The sequence below is a fragment of the Pelodiscus sinensis genome, chromosome 3, assembly GCF_049634645.1.
Source record: "Pelodiscus sinensis isolate JC-2024 chromosome 3, ASM4963464v1, whole genome shotgun sequence".
Taxonomy (NCBI): Eukaryota; Metazoa; Chordata; order Testudines; family Trionychidae; genus Pelodiscus; species Pelodiscus sinensis.
The window spans coordinates 157,350,117-157,368,722 of record NC_134713.1 but is presented as its reverse complement, the minus strand read 5'-3'; the positions used below and the strand labels follow the sequence as shown (position 1 = coordinate 157,368,722).

Here is an 18,606-nt window from a genome sequence, read left to right as displayed (position 1 = left end):
TCCTCCCCCACGGGGCTGGAGCAGCCCCTGGCTTCTGGCAGGCGAGGGACTGTCCCAGCCCCCACCGGTTAACCTTAAGTGGAAAGCCTCACCTTTAACCAATTAAACATTCACATCCCTACTGAAGAAATGGTCTGAGATAAATAGGATGAAGTTCAACAAGGACAAATACAAGCTACTCCACTTAGGAAGGACCAATTAGTTTTAAGCATTCAAAATGGGGAGTGAATGTCTAGGAAGGAGTACTACACAAAGGTATCTACTGGTCATAGTGAACCATAAGCTAAATATGAATCAACAGTGTGACACTTTTGCAAAAAAAGCAAACATCATTCTGGGATGCATTAACAGGAGTGTTGTAAGCAAGACATGAGAAGTAGTTCTTCCGCTCTACTCTGCGCTAATTAGGTCTCAACTGAAGTATTGTGTCCAGTTCTGGGTACCACATTTCAGGAAAGATGTGGAGAAATTGCAGAGTGTCCAGAGATGAGCAACAAAATGATTAAAGGACTAGAAAACATGACCTATGAAGGAAGACTGAAAGAACTGGTTTTATTTAGTTTGGAAAAGAAAAGACTGAGAGTGGACATGCTAGCAGCTTTCAAGTGCCTAAAAGGATGTTACAAGGAGGAGGGAGAAAAAAAATCTTCTCCTTAATGTCTGATGATAGGACAAGAAGCAATGGGCTTAAATAGAAGCAAGGGAGGTTTAGGTTGGACATTAGAAAAAACTTCCTAACTGTCAGGATGATTAAACGCTGGAATAAATTGCTTAGGGAGGTTGTGGACTCACCATCATTGGAGATATTTAAGAGCAGGTTAGGCAAACATATATCAGGGATTGTCTAGATGGTGCTTGGTCCTGCCATGAGGGCAGGGAACTGGACTTGATGACCTCTCGAGGGCCCTTCCAATTCTAGTTAGGGATGTAAAAGACTAGTTGACTATCCAATAAGCAGAAACTTATCGGATAGTCAACTAATGATGTGACTAGTCACTTCCCTACCCCCTTTGCTGCCTCTATCGGGGTGGGAGCCGGAGCCGGTGCAGGGGGGAGGAGGGGAGAGGTTAAAAGCCGGTTCCACCCATCACCATGTCCATGGGGGGCAGAACAGATAGAGGCACAGCAGAAATGGCGTGAGTGGGGACTGGAACAGTCTCTTTTTGCACCTCGTCTGCTGCAATTCTGCTTTTGAAATGAACAAGAGCCCCTCTCATTTAAAAGGCTCAGGTGCTGCAGGGAGTGTGGGGCCAGAGAGGTATCCCCCGCTGGTCCCATGCTTCCTGTGGGGCTTCTCCTTTTGAAAAGCACGTGACCCAGGGCTCTTGTACGTTTCAAAGGCTGAGGCACCACAGGGAGTGCAGGGCCAGAGAGGGGTCCCCTGCTGGTCCCATGCTTCCTGCAGGGCTTCCTTTTGAAAGGTACAAGATCCCCACTGGGGCTCTTGTACCTTTCAAAAGGAAGCCCCACGCTCCCTGCAAGGCTTCTGCTTTTGAACTGTAGCAAGAGCCCACCAGAGCTCTTGATACAGTTCAAAGGCAGAGGCACCCTTATAGACTAATTGAATAGTTGATGGAAATCCAATCGACTATTCAGTTAGCTAATTAATCTAAATTTAACATCCCTAGTTCTAGTATTGTATGATTTATTGTGCTAATGAGTTCCAGAGGTGATTTATGCAGCTTGGGTTTCTTTTCATTAAAATATTTCATCTGGTTTGAATTTATTCTGTTTCAGTTTTTGAAATGTTCATTCGCTTGTTTTCATGTTGTTAGAGAGGATAAATGGGAGTGTCACATCTACCTTTTCTGTGTGAATGCTGCAGTATGGTAACTGATTTTGATTGCTTATATTTGTTAGCAGCTCATCCATTTTATTCGCAAGTTCCTTCAAATACTTTGGACTTTCCACTCTAGTTGCTTGTTGCTCTTAAAGTAACATAGAGACAGTTTGGAAAAGGTTGTAAAAAAAATTCTCTTCCTCTGAGACCACAAATTAATCCTGTTTCCTCTTCCTTTTCTTGTCCACTTCACAAAATTCCTCCACTGAACCTGCCCATTCCTTTTTGGAATCCATCTCTGCAACCAACATGAATGAAACTATGAATAAACTTCAAAATTAAGAACTGAAAAAGAATGGAGATTCACACGTCTCCTCTGTTATTGATTGCTCCCAGCAAATTCTCCATATTGCACCTCCTATCTGTATTTGGGGTGGTGGATGGAAGGGGAGCGAGGAGAGAAGGGGAATCTACAATGAAAAGTAATTGTATAATAGAGAGAGAGCTTTTTAACCATTATGTTTCTTTGAGCTTTTAGTTCACCTTCCTATAAAAGACAGAGTTGGCAGTGCTGCCTATAGTTAAAATAATAAAACCATAGAATAGTAGAACTGGAAGGGACCTCGAGAGGTCATCGAGTCCAGTCGCCTGCCTTCATGGGAGGACCAAACATTGTCTAGAATAGATCATCCCTGACAGGTGTCTAGCCAACCCGCTCTTAAATATCTCCAGTGATGGAGATTCCACAACCTCCCTAGGCAATTTATTCCAGTGTTTAACCAACCTGACAGGAAGTTTTTCCTAATGTCCAACCTGAGCCTCCCTTGCTGCAGTTTAAGCCCATTGCTTCTTGTTCTATTAGAGGCCCAGGAGAACAATTTTTCTCCCTCTTCCTTATAACACCTTTTCAGATCCTTGAAGTTAAAGGTTGCCCAACAGTTTCCATTATAAAAACCTGTCTTCAGTTGTTTAAACTTTGCCAGACTTTAACCATTTGAATGGTATTTCCAATATCAAGTGTCGGCTTGAAGCTGATTTTTTTTGCAGAAGTTTCAGCAAAAATGATTTAGCCATTTCCAAGAATTAGGTTAGAATGAAATGTCATTTTGCCAGTATTAAAAAAAAATACTATGATTTTACTGAGAAACTCTGGTGCTTCCATGTATTGGAGCAATGACTAGAAATTTGGAAAAGAGATGACACTGATTGAGTGTGAGAACTGACTTTTCTTTCCTCATGAAAATATCCAAAATTGCCTGTGTATCCCCTCTCTACTCTTCTCCCTCCTGCTCTTCTTGCACACTGGAGCCCTGCACTTATCTGCTCCTCCCCCTCCCTCTCAGCAGTTTTGGAGCACCACAAATCCGATTATACACAGTTTTCGAGCTCTGGGAGGGATGGGGAAGAGTGGGGATGGAGCACTAATCAATGTATTCATGGTACTCCAGAAGTGCTGGGAGGGAGGAGGAAGAGTAGGCAGTGTGAGGCTCCAGTGCCCGAGTGCATGAGAGGCAAAAAGGGGGGGAAGGGGGCAATCCTGGGGTCCATGGGCTGCAGGTAGAATCCAAATGGGCTGCACGTGGCCTGTGGGCCACAGGTTGCCCACCACTGTTGTAAAATTAAAGTGAATAATTAAACTAGTAAATATGTTTTCAGTGCTTACTGGGTCATGCTTCACACAATAGTGTACATCGTGTTGTAGAGAGCTTACTGGATCACCCACTCAGTGGGAAAAGGGTTAATTTCAGAACCATTTTCTATTTCTGAAGAAAAATATGATTGATATATAAACTATTGTACCAGTTGTGAACCAACTTTGAAAAATATGATGTATATGGAATTTTTTTTAATAAATTGCAGGTTCTTCAGCTAAAGCACTTGTGAGCTTGAAAGGTAAGACACAAATATAATATTTTCTTTAGGTGTGGTATAAATGAGAGGTGTAATTTAACTTCAGATCATAACTAGAGTTTCTGGTTTCAGAAAGCCTCTCCAAAGGAATATTATAAAGATAGATTTTTATAAAATATATGCTCATAATTGTTTTATTTTAGATATTTGTAATTTGGTATTCACTAGTCAGCCTACTTACATTGCAGTTTTTTTGAGCTGCAGCTTTTGAGAATGAGACCCTTTGGAGTACCATTTCTGAAATAGGTGCTTACACTTTAAGTAGTGCCTAGGCATCAGCTTTGACATGAAGTTTGATGTATTTTTTCCTTTCTTCGAGGTGAGAGAGGATTCTACTTTTGATTGAATTTATATTTTAAAGGAAATTTATCATCTCACTTTCTTTTACCAATAACTAGTGACCAATGCAACAGAGCTATTGCGTATATTATTTTAACAATGGAGAAAAATTCTATTCATACATACTGCATCAAGATTTAGAATGCCTAGTGCCAGAAATTTTGTTATGTATTATGAAATTTGCTTTTACATTGGAGAGAAAATCTGTTTATTGAGCAAATTTTAAACTGTCTTAATTTGGTGCATGCAATTTAGGTCACTCAGTTTTATTGTGCAGCACATGTCAATTCAAAAATCATTTCTCAAGAGTACATTTTGTAAAAAGTCATTTTAAGCAAATTATGTTTGTAGCCTAAAAGTTCTAAACCGTTTAAAAACAATTTTGCTAATACCATTTTATTGCAAGCATAGATTAAAGGTATTTTACTGACAATTTGAATGCCTAAGCAGACTAATTTCACACTGACATTCAAAAATGGATTCCTGATGTTTGTAGGAATACTGTCTGTGGAAGAAATAAATTCTGGATTGGATATCTTCTGGAAGAGCTTAGCTTTAAAGGGAAAATGTCAGTTACAGTCCAAATATTTATTTGTCTTAAAATTATTATAATCAGAAGTGAAATATTCTCTGGATTCTAAATATTTCTTTAAAAATAAATGTTCCTATCTGTCCTATAGAAATGTAAGTAATAAAACAAAAGTTAGCAATTGATATTCCAGGAGCTATTATGCTGTCCTCATTGATGTAAAAGAGGTAATAGTGGTAATATAGTCACATACAAAGAAGAAGCATCTTTCTATAAAGCTACCATCTGTGTAGGAATATATGTCCTGGATCTCAGTTTCCTTGTGTGGGATAGGTAAAATTTCCAAGATTAGGAAGATTATTTTTTGGCCCCCTAAGAAGAGTGGTGGCATATACGAACATGAATTAGAATCTTACTCCTCCTTTTCTAGTGATGCATGATCAACAATACATGTGGGGATGCAGAAGGGCCTGGCTGGTTCTCCTTCCTGTTACTGGTGCCTTTGTTGAGCCAAAGTCTTCAGAGTTTGGCAAGAGTTATTTGTAAAATGTAATTTTAAAAAAAGATGTATCTGCATAAACTGGCTTTATGTGGTTCAGTGGTAGCTGCAACTTGGCACAGTGTGGTTCTATGTAGCTGCAACTTGGCTATCCAGATGGGTGTCACAAACTAAATGGCTAGGCCAAAATGGACTTCATGAGCTATAAGCATTGTAGTGGGACGAAAAGGTCTGAAAGTCTCTTATATCCTGGTTAGTGAAAGCATTCAGCATAATTTGCTAAAGATAGTGGAATTTTAAACCCATTTGCTGTTACCTTTAAGAGGGCATTACATACCATGAAGGAAAAAATGCATTAAAGTAGTGTTTGAGAGAATATTGCTGAGATTTCAACAATAGTTAGATTTTTAAAATGCGTTAATAATATGTGACTGTTCATGATAGAGGGAAGTTTATCCAGCACATGGAATGAAAAGTACAGTTCTCTACAGAAAACGCCTATTTGGAAAAGCAAGAACGCTGGTACTTCTGTAGAAATGGTAAGAAGTTTATGCTTGTGATAATAAAGTTAATTATCATCTAAATGACTATCCTTTTCTGAGTAAAGCAGTCTACACAACTCTAATGTGAAATGAAAACATGTTTTGTAAATAAATAAATATGAAAGTTAAATTGGTATCCAGTTTCAAGATACTTTTTTACAAGTGTGTTATAGAATGTGTTTATTGTGTCTGTACTATAAAGGACATAAGAATTGCCACTCCTGATCAGACCATCTGGACTGCCTAGTCCAATATTCTGCCTCTGGCAGTGGCTGGTTACTGGTGCTTTAGGAAAAGATGGAAAAATCCTGTCATGTACGTACACAATTGTGCCTTTTATGGAGGATATTCTAATAAAATTGAATGCATAGAAGTAGAGTTTCCTGCAACATTCTGGTGGGGAATCTTAGGAGAAGTTAAACAAGTCAAAAAAGAACTGCCATTTAAAACAAAAAAGCAAAACTACCTTTATGAAATGTTCTCCAGCCTCTATGGTGATTTCCCTTTCTTTTGCTCTGATTGGATCTTCCCCTCTTTAAATCTTTGGTATGTCCTTCTCCACTGAATCAAGTTCAGGCTTTTAGTGTTCACTGTTAACCTCCTACATAACCTTCTTATTTTGTTGTACAGACAGCATTGTCTCCTAGCCCCTCTGATTTGGCACAGTTCATTCTACCATTATCAGTCTTGATTCCCTGTTTGTCCATTTCTATCATAAATGTCTCTGCTTTTTCAATAGCACCTGTTTCCATATACACAGAACGGTCTTTGTGAATTTGTGTACAGAGCCTCTTCTCTCTGAACTCCCTCCTGAAGACCATTTCTTCTGCAACACCCACAAGAAACTAGCTGACTAAATCATTTATTTATTTTATGAGTGAATTTCTCATATTGAGGGAAGTGATCTATTGTTAGGAGGAATTCTGTTCTATTCCATGTAGATACTTATATCACTCTTCCCCCTCCATAGTAGCTAACAAGGGACCTTATTCTTGGAATGGAAAGTGACGAGGTTTGTGATGGTCCTTAGTTCCATGGGCAGTTCATTCTACAGTCTCAAGCTGGCCCCAGGAAAAACTGTCTCCTACACAGATGAACTTTATACTTATTGGGGAAAGTACCGTTGTGCCAGATGAGGTCTGAATCCAGCTCAATCACTTCCTCTGTAAATAGTTTGTATTCTAGGGGAAGTTAGAAGGGGTCAATCTCTGTGCTAGGCAGACTGTAGGGACTGACTCCTGTATTGGGTCACAAGATATGTGTGTAAAAGAAACTCTTTGCATTCACCACTTCCATGAAAGAGCCAGTCTGTCTTTCAGTCTTTAATAAATAAAGTTTTCTTTATAATATAAAGACATTTTGTTAAGAAATAACTATAATTTAAGTGTTTGAAAACTGCATGCCACAAATTTGCACTATATGATTTTCTACTTTTTTTTAGCAACCTCCAGTAATTTTATTACAACTGTAGTATCTTAGTACCGTGAAATGTTACAGTCAGCATTGATGAGCCTTAAATTTAAAATTCCTTCTTTTTATGTTAGATTTTTACATAATTTGAACATTGTTTATAGTAGTTCAGTGTCTTTTGTTTCTTACCCTTTTAGGGTGTCAGGGAAAATGTTACGGTATCAGTTTTAAAAATTATCAAAATACTTTGATACTCAAGTGATTTTTGAAACAATATCATGAAGTGTACTGTAATATCTAACCTGTATTATGGATTACATTACATACTGTAGTGGGCAGAAGCACATGTTAAAATGCTAATAGATTTATTTACTTCTGTGAGGAAATGTTACATCTAGCTTGAATAATATTAATTGATCAAAATAAACAGATTATTTGAGGTCTCTTCCTTTTTACTTTAAAGTCCAGGATAAGCAGGTTAAAAGAAGTTTTATAACCAGAAATAATTAGATGAGTGGATCTTTGACTGTAACTATGTTAGGAGGCACTTCAAGTGTCCCAAGGTATCTAGAGAGCAAAGAAAATAGATTCTCTTTGTGTTATCATGGGTTCTGAATATCAAAGGAAGAAATGAGCTTCATTTAATTGCTTCCTTATTTTGATATTTATAGCCCTTCAGAAATTCAAAACGGAGTCGTCTCTTTTGTGACGAAGAAGACAGACAGTTAAATACAAGGTCCCCCAAAAGAAATCAGAAAATTGCAATGGTTCCGCAGGTATGTGTGCATTATGCAGAGACTATTGCAAGGAAGGAAAACAAGCCTTTAAAATAAATTGTGTTTTCTTCTTAATTTATATAGTACATTTATGAATTTGGGAGTAGGGGGAGCTATTCCTGGGTGAAGGCTGTGGCTCCAAATGGATAAATACATTCTTTTTCATCTCCCCCAAAAGTGAGTCCCTCACTGACGGTGAGAAAGCCCTGTTCATGCTGATCCTGTACCATTAGGTGTATCAGGAAAATGTTGTCTGGTGCTCCACTATACTTAAACACAGGCAGAACTATTGGAACGGTCATCCCATTATTACTCTGTACAGTAGCAGTTCTCAAACTGTGGGTTGGGATCCCAAAGTAGGTCAGGACCCCATTTTAATTGTTAGAGTCTGGGTCTGAAGCCTGAGCTTCAGTGCCCAGGACTGAAGCCTAAAGACTTCAGCCCTGGGAGATAGAGCCTTGGCTTTGGCTTCAGCCCTGAGTGATGGAGCTCAGGCTTTGGCTTCAGCCATGGATGGCGGAGATCATGCTACTAGCCTCTCTGCCCAAAGTAGATGTCCTTTGCCTTTGCGCAGTCCCCACCAGGTGGCAGTTCTCAGGTAAGCTCAGGCTGCTGCTCTACCTCCTGGGGTAATGTACTAATTTTTGTTGTCAGAAGGGGGTCACGGTGCATTGAAGTTTGAGAGCACTTGCTTTATTGTATCAGGCAGAATGGGGAACACTGACTAAATGGACTCAGCAATATAAGACTTGCCATGAGGTTAAAAAAATAGTAGCTTCATGCCCTTTGTCTACAGTTGTGTTGTCACTGTTGAAACAGTTCCTGTAGTATAGATAGGACCTAAGACCTTGTCCATACTATAGTTCATAAAATAGTTTTCAAACACAACCTAATGTGGCATGTGTCCACACCACACATGGTTATCAGTTGCTAAAAACTTATACAGAAACTGTGCTCAAGAAGGCCCTTTATTCTTATTTCACTAAAATTTCTGGCTCAGTTTTGAGTGGTGACAACTGTTTAGCCAGCATGTCAGGTAGCCCAGCATGCAGTAAAGTTAGATTAACATTAAAAAATCAAAAGCTTCAGAGAGGGTAGCCAAGTTAAGTCTGTAACTGAAAAAACTTAATAAACAACAAATAGTCTTGCAGCACCTTAAAGATTAACAAAACCTGTAGATGGTGGTATGAGCTTTCATGGGCACAGCTCAATTCTTCGGATGATTAAAAAATCAGAATGCCATCACTACTGGACCTGAACTGCTGGTGGGAAACTTTCACAAAAAAGCCTAGTGTAGAGTCCTTGACCAACTAGTAGTCTGGGGCATGATTTCTGCTTGCTTTTGGCCGCAGTTGTGTGTTTTATTGTATAGTTATAATCTTTGCCATTTTATATTAGTATTATCTTTGTAATAATAATTAAAGAAACAATGGAACAATACGTTTTATTTAAAACATTGCAGTTGCTAATGTATTCATTTTTATCAAGAAAATGAACTTTGCTTATCTAGTTAAAGAATTCGGAATATTTAATGAACAATTGAATTTGAGAATGCTCCTGTTTGTCTCTTTCATTGTATAGTTTAGCATGTTAAATACTGCAAATGCTTTTATTTTCACTTTGGAAGTTCAGCTGCTAATAACCTTTCATTTAATTTATTGCTTAGAAATTTACTGCAACAATGCCAACGCCAGATAAGAAAGCATCACAGAAGATTGGATTACGGTTGCGTAATCTACTCAAACTTCCCAAAGCACACAAATGGTGCATATATGAATGGTTCTACTCAAATATAGATAAGTACGTACTATTTCTTTATGTATTATTTTTATTTATGACTATAAACTAGAGCTACTCCTTGGAATTGAGCTGCTAATTTTTATACAGTAGCTGGATTGACTATTTGGATTTTGAATGTTCTTTTTTTAAATAGAGGCAAAAATAGTTTTGTAGCTCTAATTTCTTTACAGCTGGCAACCTACTCGGTTGCTCTCTTGGTCTCTTTTGTGATGTTTTACTTTGTTAAAGAACTAGGGATGTCAATGTGTAGTCGAGTACACAATTAACCAACAAGCCTAGACTTATCGATTAATCTTATCAACTACATGCATTCCTGCCCTTGCTGCCTCTGTATCAGAGACAGCGGGGGGGGGGGGGGGGGGGGGAGCCTGTGCCATGAGGAGCTGGCTTTTAAGCTTTTAAGCCAGCTCCCCATGAGCACCAGATCTGTAGAGCCACGTCCCAACCTCAACCCCAGTGCAGGTGCCTCTTAATAGGCAGCAATGCAGAGGGTGAGGGGGGCAGGTGAGAGCCAGCTTTCAAGCCAGCTCTCCACACGTATTAGCTCAAGTGGGCCACTTGCACCTCCTTGCTCTGCTGTCTCTATCAGAAGCAGCAGCAGAGTGGGGAGGAAGGGAAGGCTGCATTGGAGGAGCCTCTGTCCACAGCGGGCCTAGGCTCACCATAGACTGCTCTGTGGGATGCCAACACAGCCTCTGTCTGTGGGGAGCTCAGGCCTCCCATGGACAGAGGCTGCTGCTGTCTCTGTATCAGAGGCAGCAGTGTGGGGTGGCAGGTGGGAGCCGGTCTGCGCAGGGAGCCAGGTTTTAAATTGGATACCCACCCCCAGGGACTATTGAATAGTCGTGTAGCCAATAATATTTTGTGCAGTTACATGACTATTCAATTAATCATGATCGAACATCTCTAGAAAGAACCCTGTCTCCACTTACTAGGGAAATGACAAGATTCTTATTTTTATGCTTTAGCCTCTTTGAGTGATACTGGGAGACCCACTCTTGCTCTTAAGGACTTGTTTACTTTGAATTAGTGGTAGCATGGTAGCTGGGTTGCTTACTTCCATTACACACCATCCCCTGACAAGTATAAATGCTGGCTTCTGAACATGTCCATCAGTTCCTTCTTGATTGTTGCTCCCTGTAGTAGCGTTGCTACACTGGCCTTTGTTCCAAAGTATTCTCTGGATCCCAGTAATGTTTTATTAGGTGTCCTGATGCTATGTTCCGGTCAGATCCAAAATTGTATTTCTTCATTTTGAGGTCTTTGTTTCAGGCACTTTGACAACTGCTTTGTCAGCATCTTTTCTTAAGTCTACCATAGGAACTCTAAGGTCCCCCAGAATCTGCCTTCCATTCAGGAATTCTGATGGAGAGATATCAGTGGAGGCTGGTGGTGCTTGCATTTGGCAGATAGAATAGGGGGCAACAACTGATTCCAGGGTTGGGGATCTGAGGCCATCCATATTTTTAATGTGTTGTTCAAGGTCCAGTTTAATTGCTCAACGGGTTTCTTTTTAGATGTGAGTAAACCAAATTATGGAATTCACCTTTCATCATTTGAGGTGTAAAATTGGTGCTTTATCAGTCAAGATCTCTTGTGGCATATCTACCCAGGCAAAGACCTTTATCAGTTCAGAAATAATCATGACCATTTTATTGTGGAATGCAATGAAATCTCTTCTGCTTACCTTGTTGCAGAGTGTAGGATGACTGGTATGTGTTGACAAACTATATCACTCTTTTTCAGAGGGTCTGCTCTACTATATCCATGGTGATCTATTCAAATGGGGGTTTTGTTAGAGGAAATGGGACTAGGGGCATCTTCAGAACCTTTTGGAGGCCACCAATTGTCATGCAGGGCATGAGGCACAGTAGTTGTTAATTTCCCTATATGCATACGGCCAGAAAAAGCCAGTGGATGCTCAGTCCTGGGTCTTCTCCTGACTCAAGTGGTCGGCCTATGGCACGTTATAGGTAAGGAACAAGCTCTCTTGATGGTACACATTGCTGACTACAAGCTGAACCCACACCTCCCTGTTTGATCATTTTAGTTGAGATGATCTGTCATCTCTGATCTAAAAAATGTAGCCATTGCTAGGTGCACTGTAGATCCACAATCTCCTTTTTTGCTACTCCCAGCTGCTTGTAAGCCCAAGTTATAGTTCACTGAAGAAATCCATGTTGCAGACCTGGATACCACTTTCTCACAGTGGGGCAACCTGTAGGTTCCTGATTTCCCAAGAATGTGAAGGGGCGCTGAGTTGCTGGAGTTCCCTTCACTGGGATCCTCTTCCCCAAGTCCTACCAGTTTTATCAATTCTAAGTCAGCTCTACTCCAGGTCTCCAAAGTTCCTTCTAACAAGCGTACAACCCCCACTCTCTCAACACTTCTCCAAAGGTTTCCCAATCCTCGCATAATGACTAGATAAGCAAGTCTTGGGATGAGTCCTACCAGTAGAGACCTATTAGCTTAACCCACTGGTTGGAATCAATTTTCACATACACAGTGTTTGTGTGTGGGGGGGAGAAACAGCCAATCAGCTAATCACAGACCAGAGTCTGGCTTCAGTTCCTGGGATGTGGGAAGTCATGGTTAGTAGTCAAAGCAGGAGTCATGTATAGTGGTCAGAGAAGGAGTCAATAGCTAGAAATCAGAGCTGGAGTATTGTTCAAAAACTTGTGTGATCAGTCAGTGAAACCAGCAACCAACCATAGCAAAACAAGCTAAGAACCATATTTTACCACCTTTTATTTTAAAAGATCACATCATTGTTAACCAAGATTTTTCCTTAATATTTAATTTAGGCTGTATAAATATATTCCAGTATTCAATCAGAATAGTTTACTTCAGGATTGTCAAGAAAAAATTTTCAGAACCAAGCCATCAGGCACAGCAGAGAAAAAGAACTGTATATGTGCCTGTCATGGGTATAAAAATTGCACTTACTTACTTTGCTTTAAATTTACAGCATATGGATGGGAGGGATCAATAAATGGGCTTGTTAAATGTATTATTGGGATATTGGAAACAAATTACTGTTATGTTTTTGCATAAGTAACATTTGTATTGTTCCTTTCTTGACAATGGCTCTTTAAGAACTTTTTAGCTTATACTGATAATAATCAGGGCTCGACAGATCACTGTTTCTACTTGCCTGTGGCAAGTAGATTTCAGCTGGCCGCCCTGTTCACCGGCGGCGCGCACATTGCAATGCAGGTCTTGCGCCTGCGCAGTGCGGAGCTGGCGAGTAGATTTCGCCGCCATTTGTCAAGCCCTGATAATAATGTATATCATTGTTCAATGTATTAGTTAACTGAAATTTGAGGTATGTCGTGGATAATTCCCAAAAGCTCCTAGCAATGGAAATGGTGATTATCAATGAAAATTTGTCACAGTTTGAAAAAAATATTAATAAACCATATGACCACCCTGTAAATGTATTAGTGCCTCAATTGCAGTATATTTAAAAACAATGTATCTTTTAACAAACTGTCTAGAATGAGCTATTTTGTTATGAATGATATGTAAAAGAAAGGTATAGATGATAACAAACGCTAATTAATTATTTGATATGAAACGTAAAACTTAGAAATAGCACGTCTTTCTTATATACAGATACATTACTAAGTATGCAACCATTGTGAGTTATTTTAATCTAACTAGGGATGTTAAATTTTGATTAATCAGTTAATTGAGTAGTTGATGGAATTTCCATTGACGACTAAATTAGTTGATAAGGGGTAGAGCGGGGATCTTGCTGCGTCTCTGCATCTTACTACATTTAAAAGTCAGAGGAGCAGTGGGGAACCCGGGGCGAGAGGGGACTGGTTGAGTAGCAGTCCCCGCTTGCCTGGGCTTCCCCGCTACGCCGCCTCTGCCTTTTAAATGGGGCTCTTGCTACATTTCAAAGGCAGAGGCACAGCAATCATACCAGCACAAGCAGGGACTGCGTCAGTCCCTGCTCACGCCATTTCCTGCCATGCCTCTGCCTCTCCTGCCACACACACGCCCCGTGGAGACGGTGCTGGAGGAAACCAACTTTTAAGCCAGCTTCCCGCAGCCCCAGCTTCTGTATCCGAGGCAGCAAGGGGGGAAAGCAACTAGTCACTTACATCCCTAAATCTAACCATTGTAAACTATTTTAATCCAATTTAAATTGACTACATGAATTTAAAAATCACATTTGTATTTGAAAAATTTTACTTTTCATTAATACAAGAAACACCGAAGATTACAATAACTCTGTGGTTTCTCAGTTTTTTTCATTCCGTGATCCCACATTATAATAATTACCCTTCCCATTTAACCATAGAAAAAAAAGCAGGGTATTCTCCGCCCTTTTGGACCTCTTTGTGACCCCAAGTTGAGAATCCATGCTTTAACTAAAAGAGATTAGAATTTAACAAAAAAGTCTTTCTCGGTTTATTTACTTTGTGCATAAAGACAGCACCATGTGCATAGACATTTTCACTGCTCTTTTGATTAGGCATTCATTTTCTTCTAAAGTCTTACTCCTTTACTGTGGTTTGTGTGAGTACTTCCCCGGTATGGAATCCCATTGACTTCACTGGGCCCCCTCCAGATGCTGCAATCCATATGCATGGGTCACAGTGCACATTCAGGGCCTCCATTTTTGTGCGCTTGTCTGCACAGCAACAAGAATGAGAAACATTTTAAAGAGAGAAAGAAAATGTGATTCTTTGTGACTCATATATATTGATAGGCTGATTCAAGTGCAAGTGTAGCTCCTAAAACTATTTTTACACTTTTTTTAAACAATTTTCATTTTAATTTGATAGTGTCCCTTGCAGATCAATTTATACTTCAGTATTTCCAGTAACTTTGTTCCACACATTTCTTGTGAAGATGGAGATTTCTTAGCTCCACATTACAGACATTTTCTGGTTGTAGTTAACCAGTCTGTAATTTACAGAATGTCACTTGTGTTTTAACAGACCATTATTTGAGGGAGATAATGATTTCTGTGTATGCCTGAAAGAGTCTTTTCCAAACCTGAAAACCCGAAAATTAACAAGGGTGGAATGGGGAAAAATCAGACGACTGATGGGGAAACCGCGAAGGTAAAATGAAGTGTATATATTATTTTATTTTGCTTTGAATTCCTTTTTCAACGGATTTATAATGTTTTTTGAATCATTTCTAGATCTAACTAAAATATGATTGTATTATTTTGAGGGAAGGTGGGGCCATTCAGTAATCATTGAAAATAAAGCAATATGCTTGTACCTATTTATGTTTGAAATGAATATAGGAATTGGCATTTTTTTCAAATTCTAAGTAAGTTATTTGAACATGGCCAACCCATACAATCTGGCCAAACCAATAGATCATTGGGCCCCTCCCAAAACAAGATGAAAAAATAGTAGAATGATTATCTCTTATGTTCCAGTATCATCTAGTAATGCTATTTTCCACAGCATAGCTTATTAGATCTCTAAATGTGTATTTTCAGTGTTGAGTTTAACTAGGATGTTAAACAGCAGCTACTAAAGTTAGGCATTTTTAAATCAGCAGGTCCAAATAATTTGCATCCAAGAGTTTTTAAAAGAGCTGGCTGGGGAGTTCACTGGAACATTAATAATGATTTTCAATAAGTCTTGGAACACTGGGGAAGTTCCAGAAGACGGGAAGAAATCATATGTTGTACCAGTTCTAAAAAGGGTAAATTATCAGCCTATCAGTTGACTTAGTTCCTGGGAAAAATAATAACGTAGCTCATATGGGATTTGATTATTAAAAAAAAAAGAGAGAGAGGTTAGCATAATACATGCAAATCAACATGGTTTGTGGAAAATAGGTCTTGTCAAACTAATTGATATCATTTTTTATGAGTTTGGTCCATAAAGGTAATAGTATTGATGTAATATCCTTAGGTCTCTGTAACGTGTTTGATTTGGTACGGCATAACATTTGATTAAAAAACTATATAATGGCAGTTACATGCTGGCTAGCGGCTAGAACTCAAAATGTAAATGGAAAATCAGCATCAAACAGGTGTGCTTCTAGTAGGGTCCCATGAGTATCAGTTTTCTATTTGTGATTTGGAAGAAAACTTCACTGATGAAGTTTGCAGATGACACAAACATTAGGATAGTGATAAATAAGTGATACAGTGCAATCTGGATCACCTAGTAAGCTAAACATAAGCAGATGACATTTTATGGCAAACCGTAAATGTACCTATTTAGAAACAAAGAATGCACACTGGAAAGAAATAACACTGTAAAAGATTTAAGTGTTATGGAGGGTAATCAAGTGAACATGACCCCTCAGTGTAATGATGTGACCACAAGGACTAATGTGATCCTTGGATATATAATCATGAGACTCTTGAATAGGAAAACAGTATTTTACTGTTACATTTGGTACTGATGTAACTGCTGCTTGAGTACAGTGTCTAGTTCTGGTGTGCACAGTTCAAGAAGCATTGGGGCATCTGGTAGAGGCCACTGTCGGCAGACAAGGTACTGGGCTAGATGGACCTTTTGTCTGACCCAGTATGGCCATTCTTATGTTCTTAAGATGTTGATAAATGGGAGAGGGTTCAGAAAAGAGCCATGAGAATGAGTAACAGATTAGAAATCTGCCTTACAGTGATAGACTCAAGGAGCTCCAGTTATTTAGCTTAACAAAGATAAGATTATAGGGTGATTGATTAATAGTCTATAAGTATCTACATGGGAAACAAAAATTTGACAATCTCCTCAGTCAAGCAGAGAAAGATAAGATACACTCTAAAAGCTGAAAGTTGAAACCAAACAAATTTAGAAATAAAGTGTAAATATTTAATTATGAGGGTATTTAATCTTTGGAATAATTTAGCAAAAATCATGAAGTATTTTCCATTATTGACAATTTTAAAATCAATATTTGATGTTTTTCTAAAAGATATGCTTTGAAAATTAGAGACATTCTCTGGGCCTTTATTATATAGGAAGTCAGACTAGATGATAATGGTCCCATCTGACCTTGAAACCTATACATATATAGTTTTATCTTATTGTGTATTATAGATGTTCTTCTGCATTCTTTGAGGAGGAGAGATCAGCATTAAAACAGAAACGGCAAAAAATTCGACTTTTACAACAGCGGAAAGTTGCAGATATTTCACAATTTAAGGATCTTCCAGATGAAATTCCATTGCCACTTGTTATAGGAACAAAAGTTACAGGTAACTTTAAAAACAAATAGATTGCAAATATATGCGTAAATACTGCACAAAAACATATAGCTCAGATAAGAAATAATTATTTCATTATGTGAGTAAAGATTTTATGTTTTACCTTTCTTAATTTACTGCGGGAAGTTGAGAGGATTAGTTAATGTTAGAAGTAGCATGCTTTGAAGATTTAAACATCACACAGCTAATAATTTTATTGCTTGTCAGTTGTAAGTGATCTAATTTGTTACAATCCAGACTGTTCATCAAATCCTAATTCAGTCCGTAATCTGAATCTTAAACATTAAATCTTAATCCATTACTAGGTGTCACTGTCTAAATATTGACTTTTGTTGAAGAGCAGGCCCACAAGCACCAGTATAACACCCTTCAGAGGCATTCGCATAAACATCTACAAAGCTACTACATTATCTACCTTCAAATCCTTCTTCAGAATTCTTTTTTGCTATGATACCTACAAAAACTTGACTGTGGTTAGGCTGCTAGCGTGCAAAAATCACTGCGTATCATGCTGACCAATATTGTCTCATTGTTTCCTTGCATTCCAGTCAGTGTGTCGGTAGCCATCTGTTTTTCCTTCTCTTACACTTAAATTGTAAGTTCCTTGGGGCAGACACCATCTTTTTATGCTTGCTGGTGTACAAAAAACTATGGGGTCCTGGTCCAGTAGTAGGGCTCCTTGGCTCTATAATAATACAAATAATATCACAGTATCCCATCTCCATACTTTCCTGTAACACCATCATTGAGATTTTTGTGCCTTACATAATAACTTAACACAATCCTTAATTTTTACTTACTACATTGATATCAGTGGAAGTGAGCAAAGGGACAGAACTGGTATTCTAAACTTTTAGAAATCCACTTTATCTGTATAATCAGATTAATAAATGGTACTGGTTATGAAGCAAAATTTCTTTTCAAATTGATTCCTTATGGTGAGGAGGATTGTGTTTTGTAAATTTACATTTTACCTGTAAAGATAAATTATGATGAAAGCTTGACTGTATTTCTATTATATAAAATTTATTTTTCTGGGTTTACAGTATTTTTCATTAATGTGTATGTTATACCGAATATGCTATCTAAGGTATTCTGTATATTGTCAGTGCTTACTGCTAAAGACTCCTAAAATCTATCTTCCTCGAAATATTTTTGGTATTTGCATTTCCTTTCTTAGCACGGTTGCGTGGTGTCCATGATGGACTGTTCACTGGACAGATAGACGCAGTAGACACACTTAATGCTACCTACAGAGTAACTTTCGACAGGACAGGACTTGGAACACATACAGTCCCAGATTATGAAGTTCTTGTAAGTATTATTTACCCATTTGTGAAACTAGCTGGAATGCAACATGATTTTTTTCCAAAAAATGCCAATGTGTATATTTAAATTGGGCAAAAGATGGTACAGGAAAAAAATCTGGATGCTATTGGCCATAAAGCAGAAAAAAGACAAAACACCTAGAAAATGACCATTTAAGTATCCTTTTCTAAATTAATACTGTTATTTTAATATCTTTATTGAGAGTTATATAGATATATCTGAGAGAAGAATTTGATCTTCGATGTAATTTCTGGTTCCCCGTTTCCCTGCTGTCGGTCTTATGGCTGTGCTTGCCCAGAGAGAATCAGATGTGTTCCTACATGGAAGATGAATAGTTTTTCCTTTAAACTTTCTCCTACCCCATTGTGATAGGGCAGTGGTTCTCAGCCTTTTTTATACTGTGGACCGGCAAACCCATTTACAAACTTTGGTGGACCAGTAACATTTTATTTGTATATTTTCAAACTCATTATTTGAATATGAATATTAT

At 38.5% G+C, this 18,606-nt stretch overlaps 1 protein-coding gene across 3 annotated transcripts in view; it reads left to right on the top strand.

Moving 5' to 3' along the window:
* LIN9 (lin-9 DREAM MuvB core complex component) overlaps window positions 1-18,606 on the top strand; it is a 49,085-nt gene that overhangs the window by 16,190 nt on the left and 14,289 nt on the right. For 2 of the 3 annotated variants that reach the window (XM_075925303.1, XM_075925302.1), the window contains exons 2-8: window positions 3,641-3,673; window positions 5,503-5,597; window positions 7,682-7,786; window positions 9,453-9,586; window positions 14,542-14,667; window positions 16,621-16,778; window positions 17,968-18,101. In XM_075925303.1, coding sequence (XP_075781418.1) covers window positions 3,641-3,673; window positions 5,503-5,597; window positions 7,682-7,786; window positions 9,453-9,586; window positions 14,542-14,667; window positions 16,621-16,778; window positions 17,968-18,101 — 785 coding nt within the window. The remainder of the gene's footprint in view (window positions 1-3,640; window positions 3,674-5,502; window positions 5,598-7,681; window positions 7,787-9,452; window positions 9,587-14,541; window positions 14,668-16,620; window positions 16,779-17,967; window positions 18,102-18,606) is intronic. The other variant, XM_075925304.1, reaches the window with a different exon arrangement.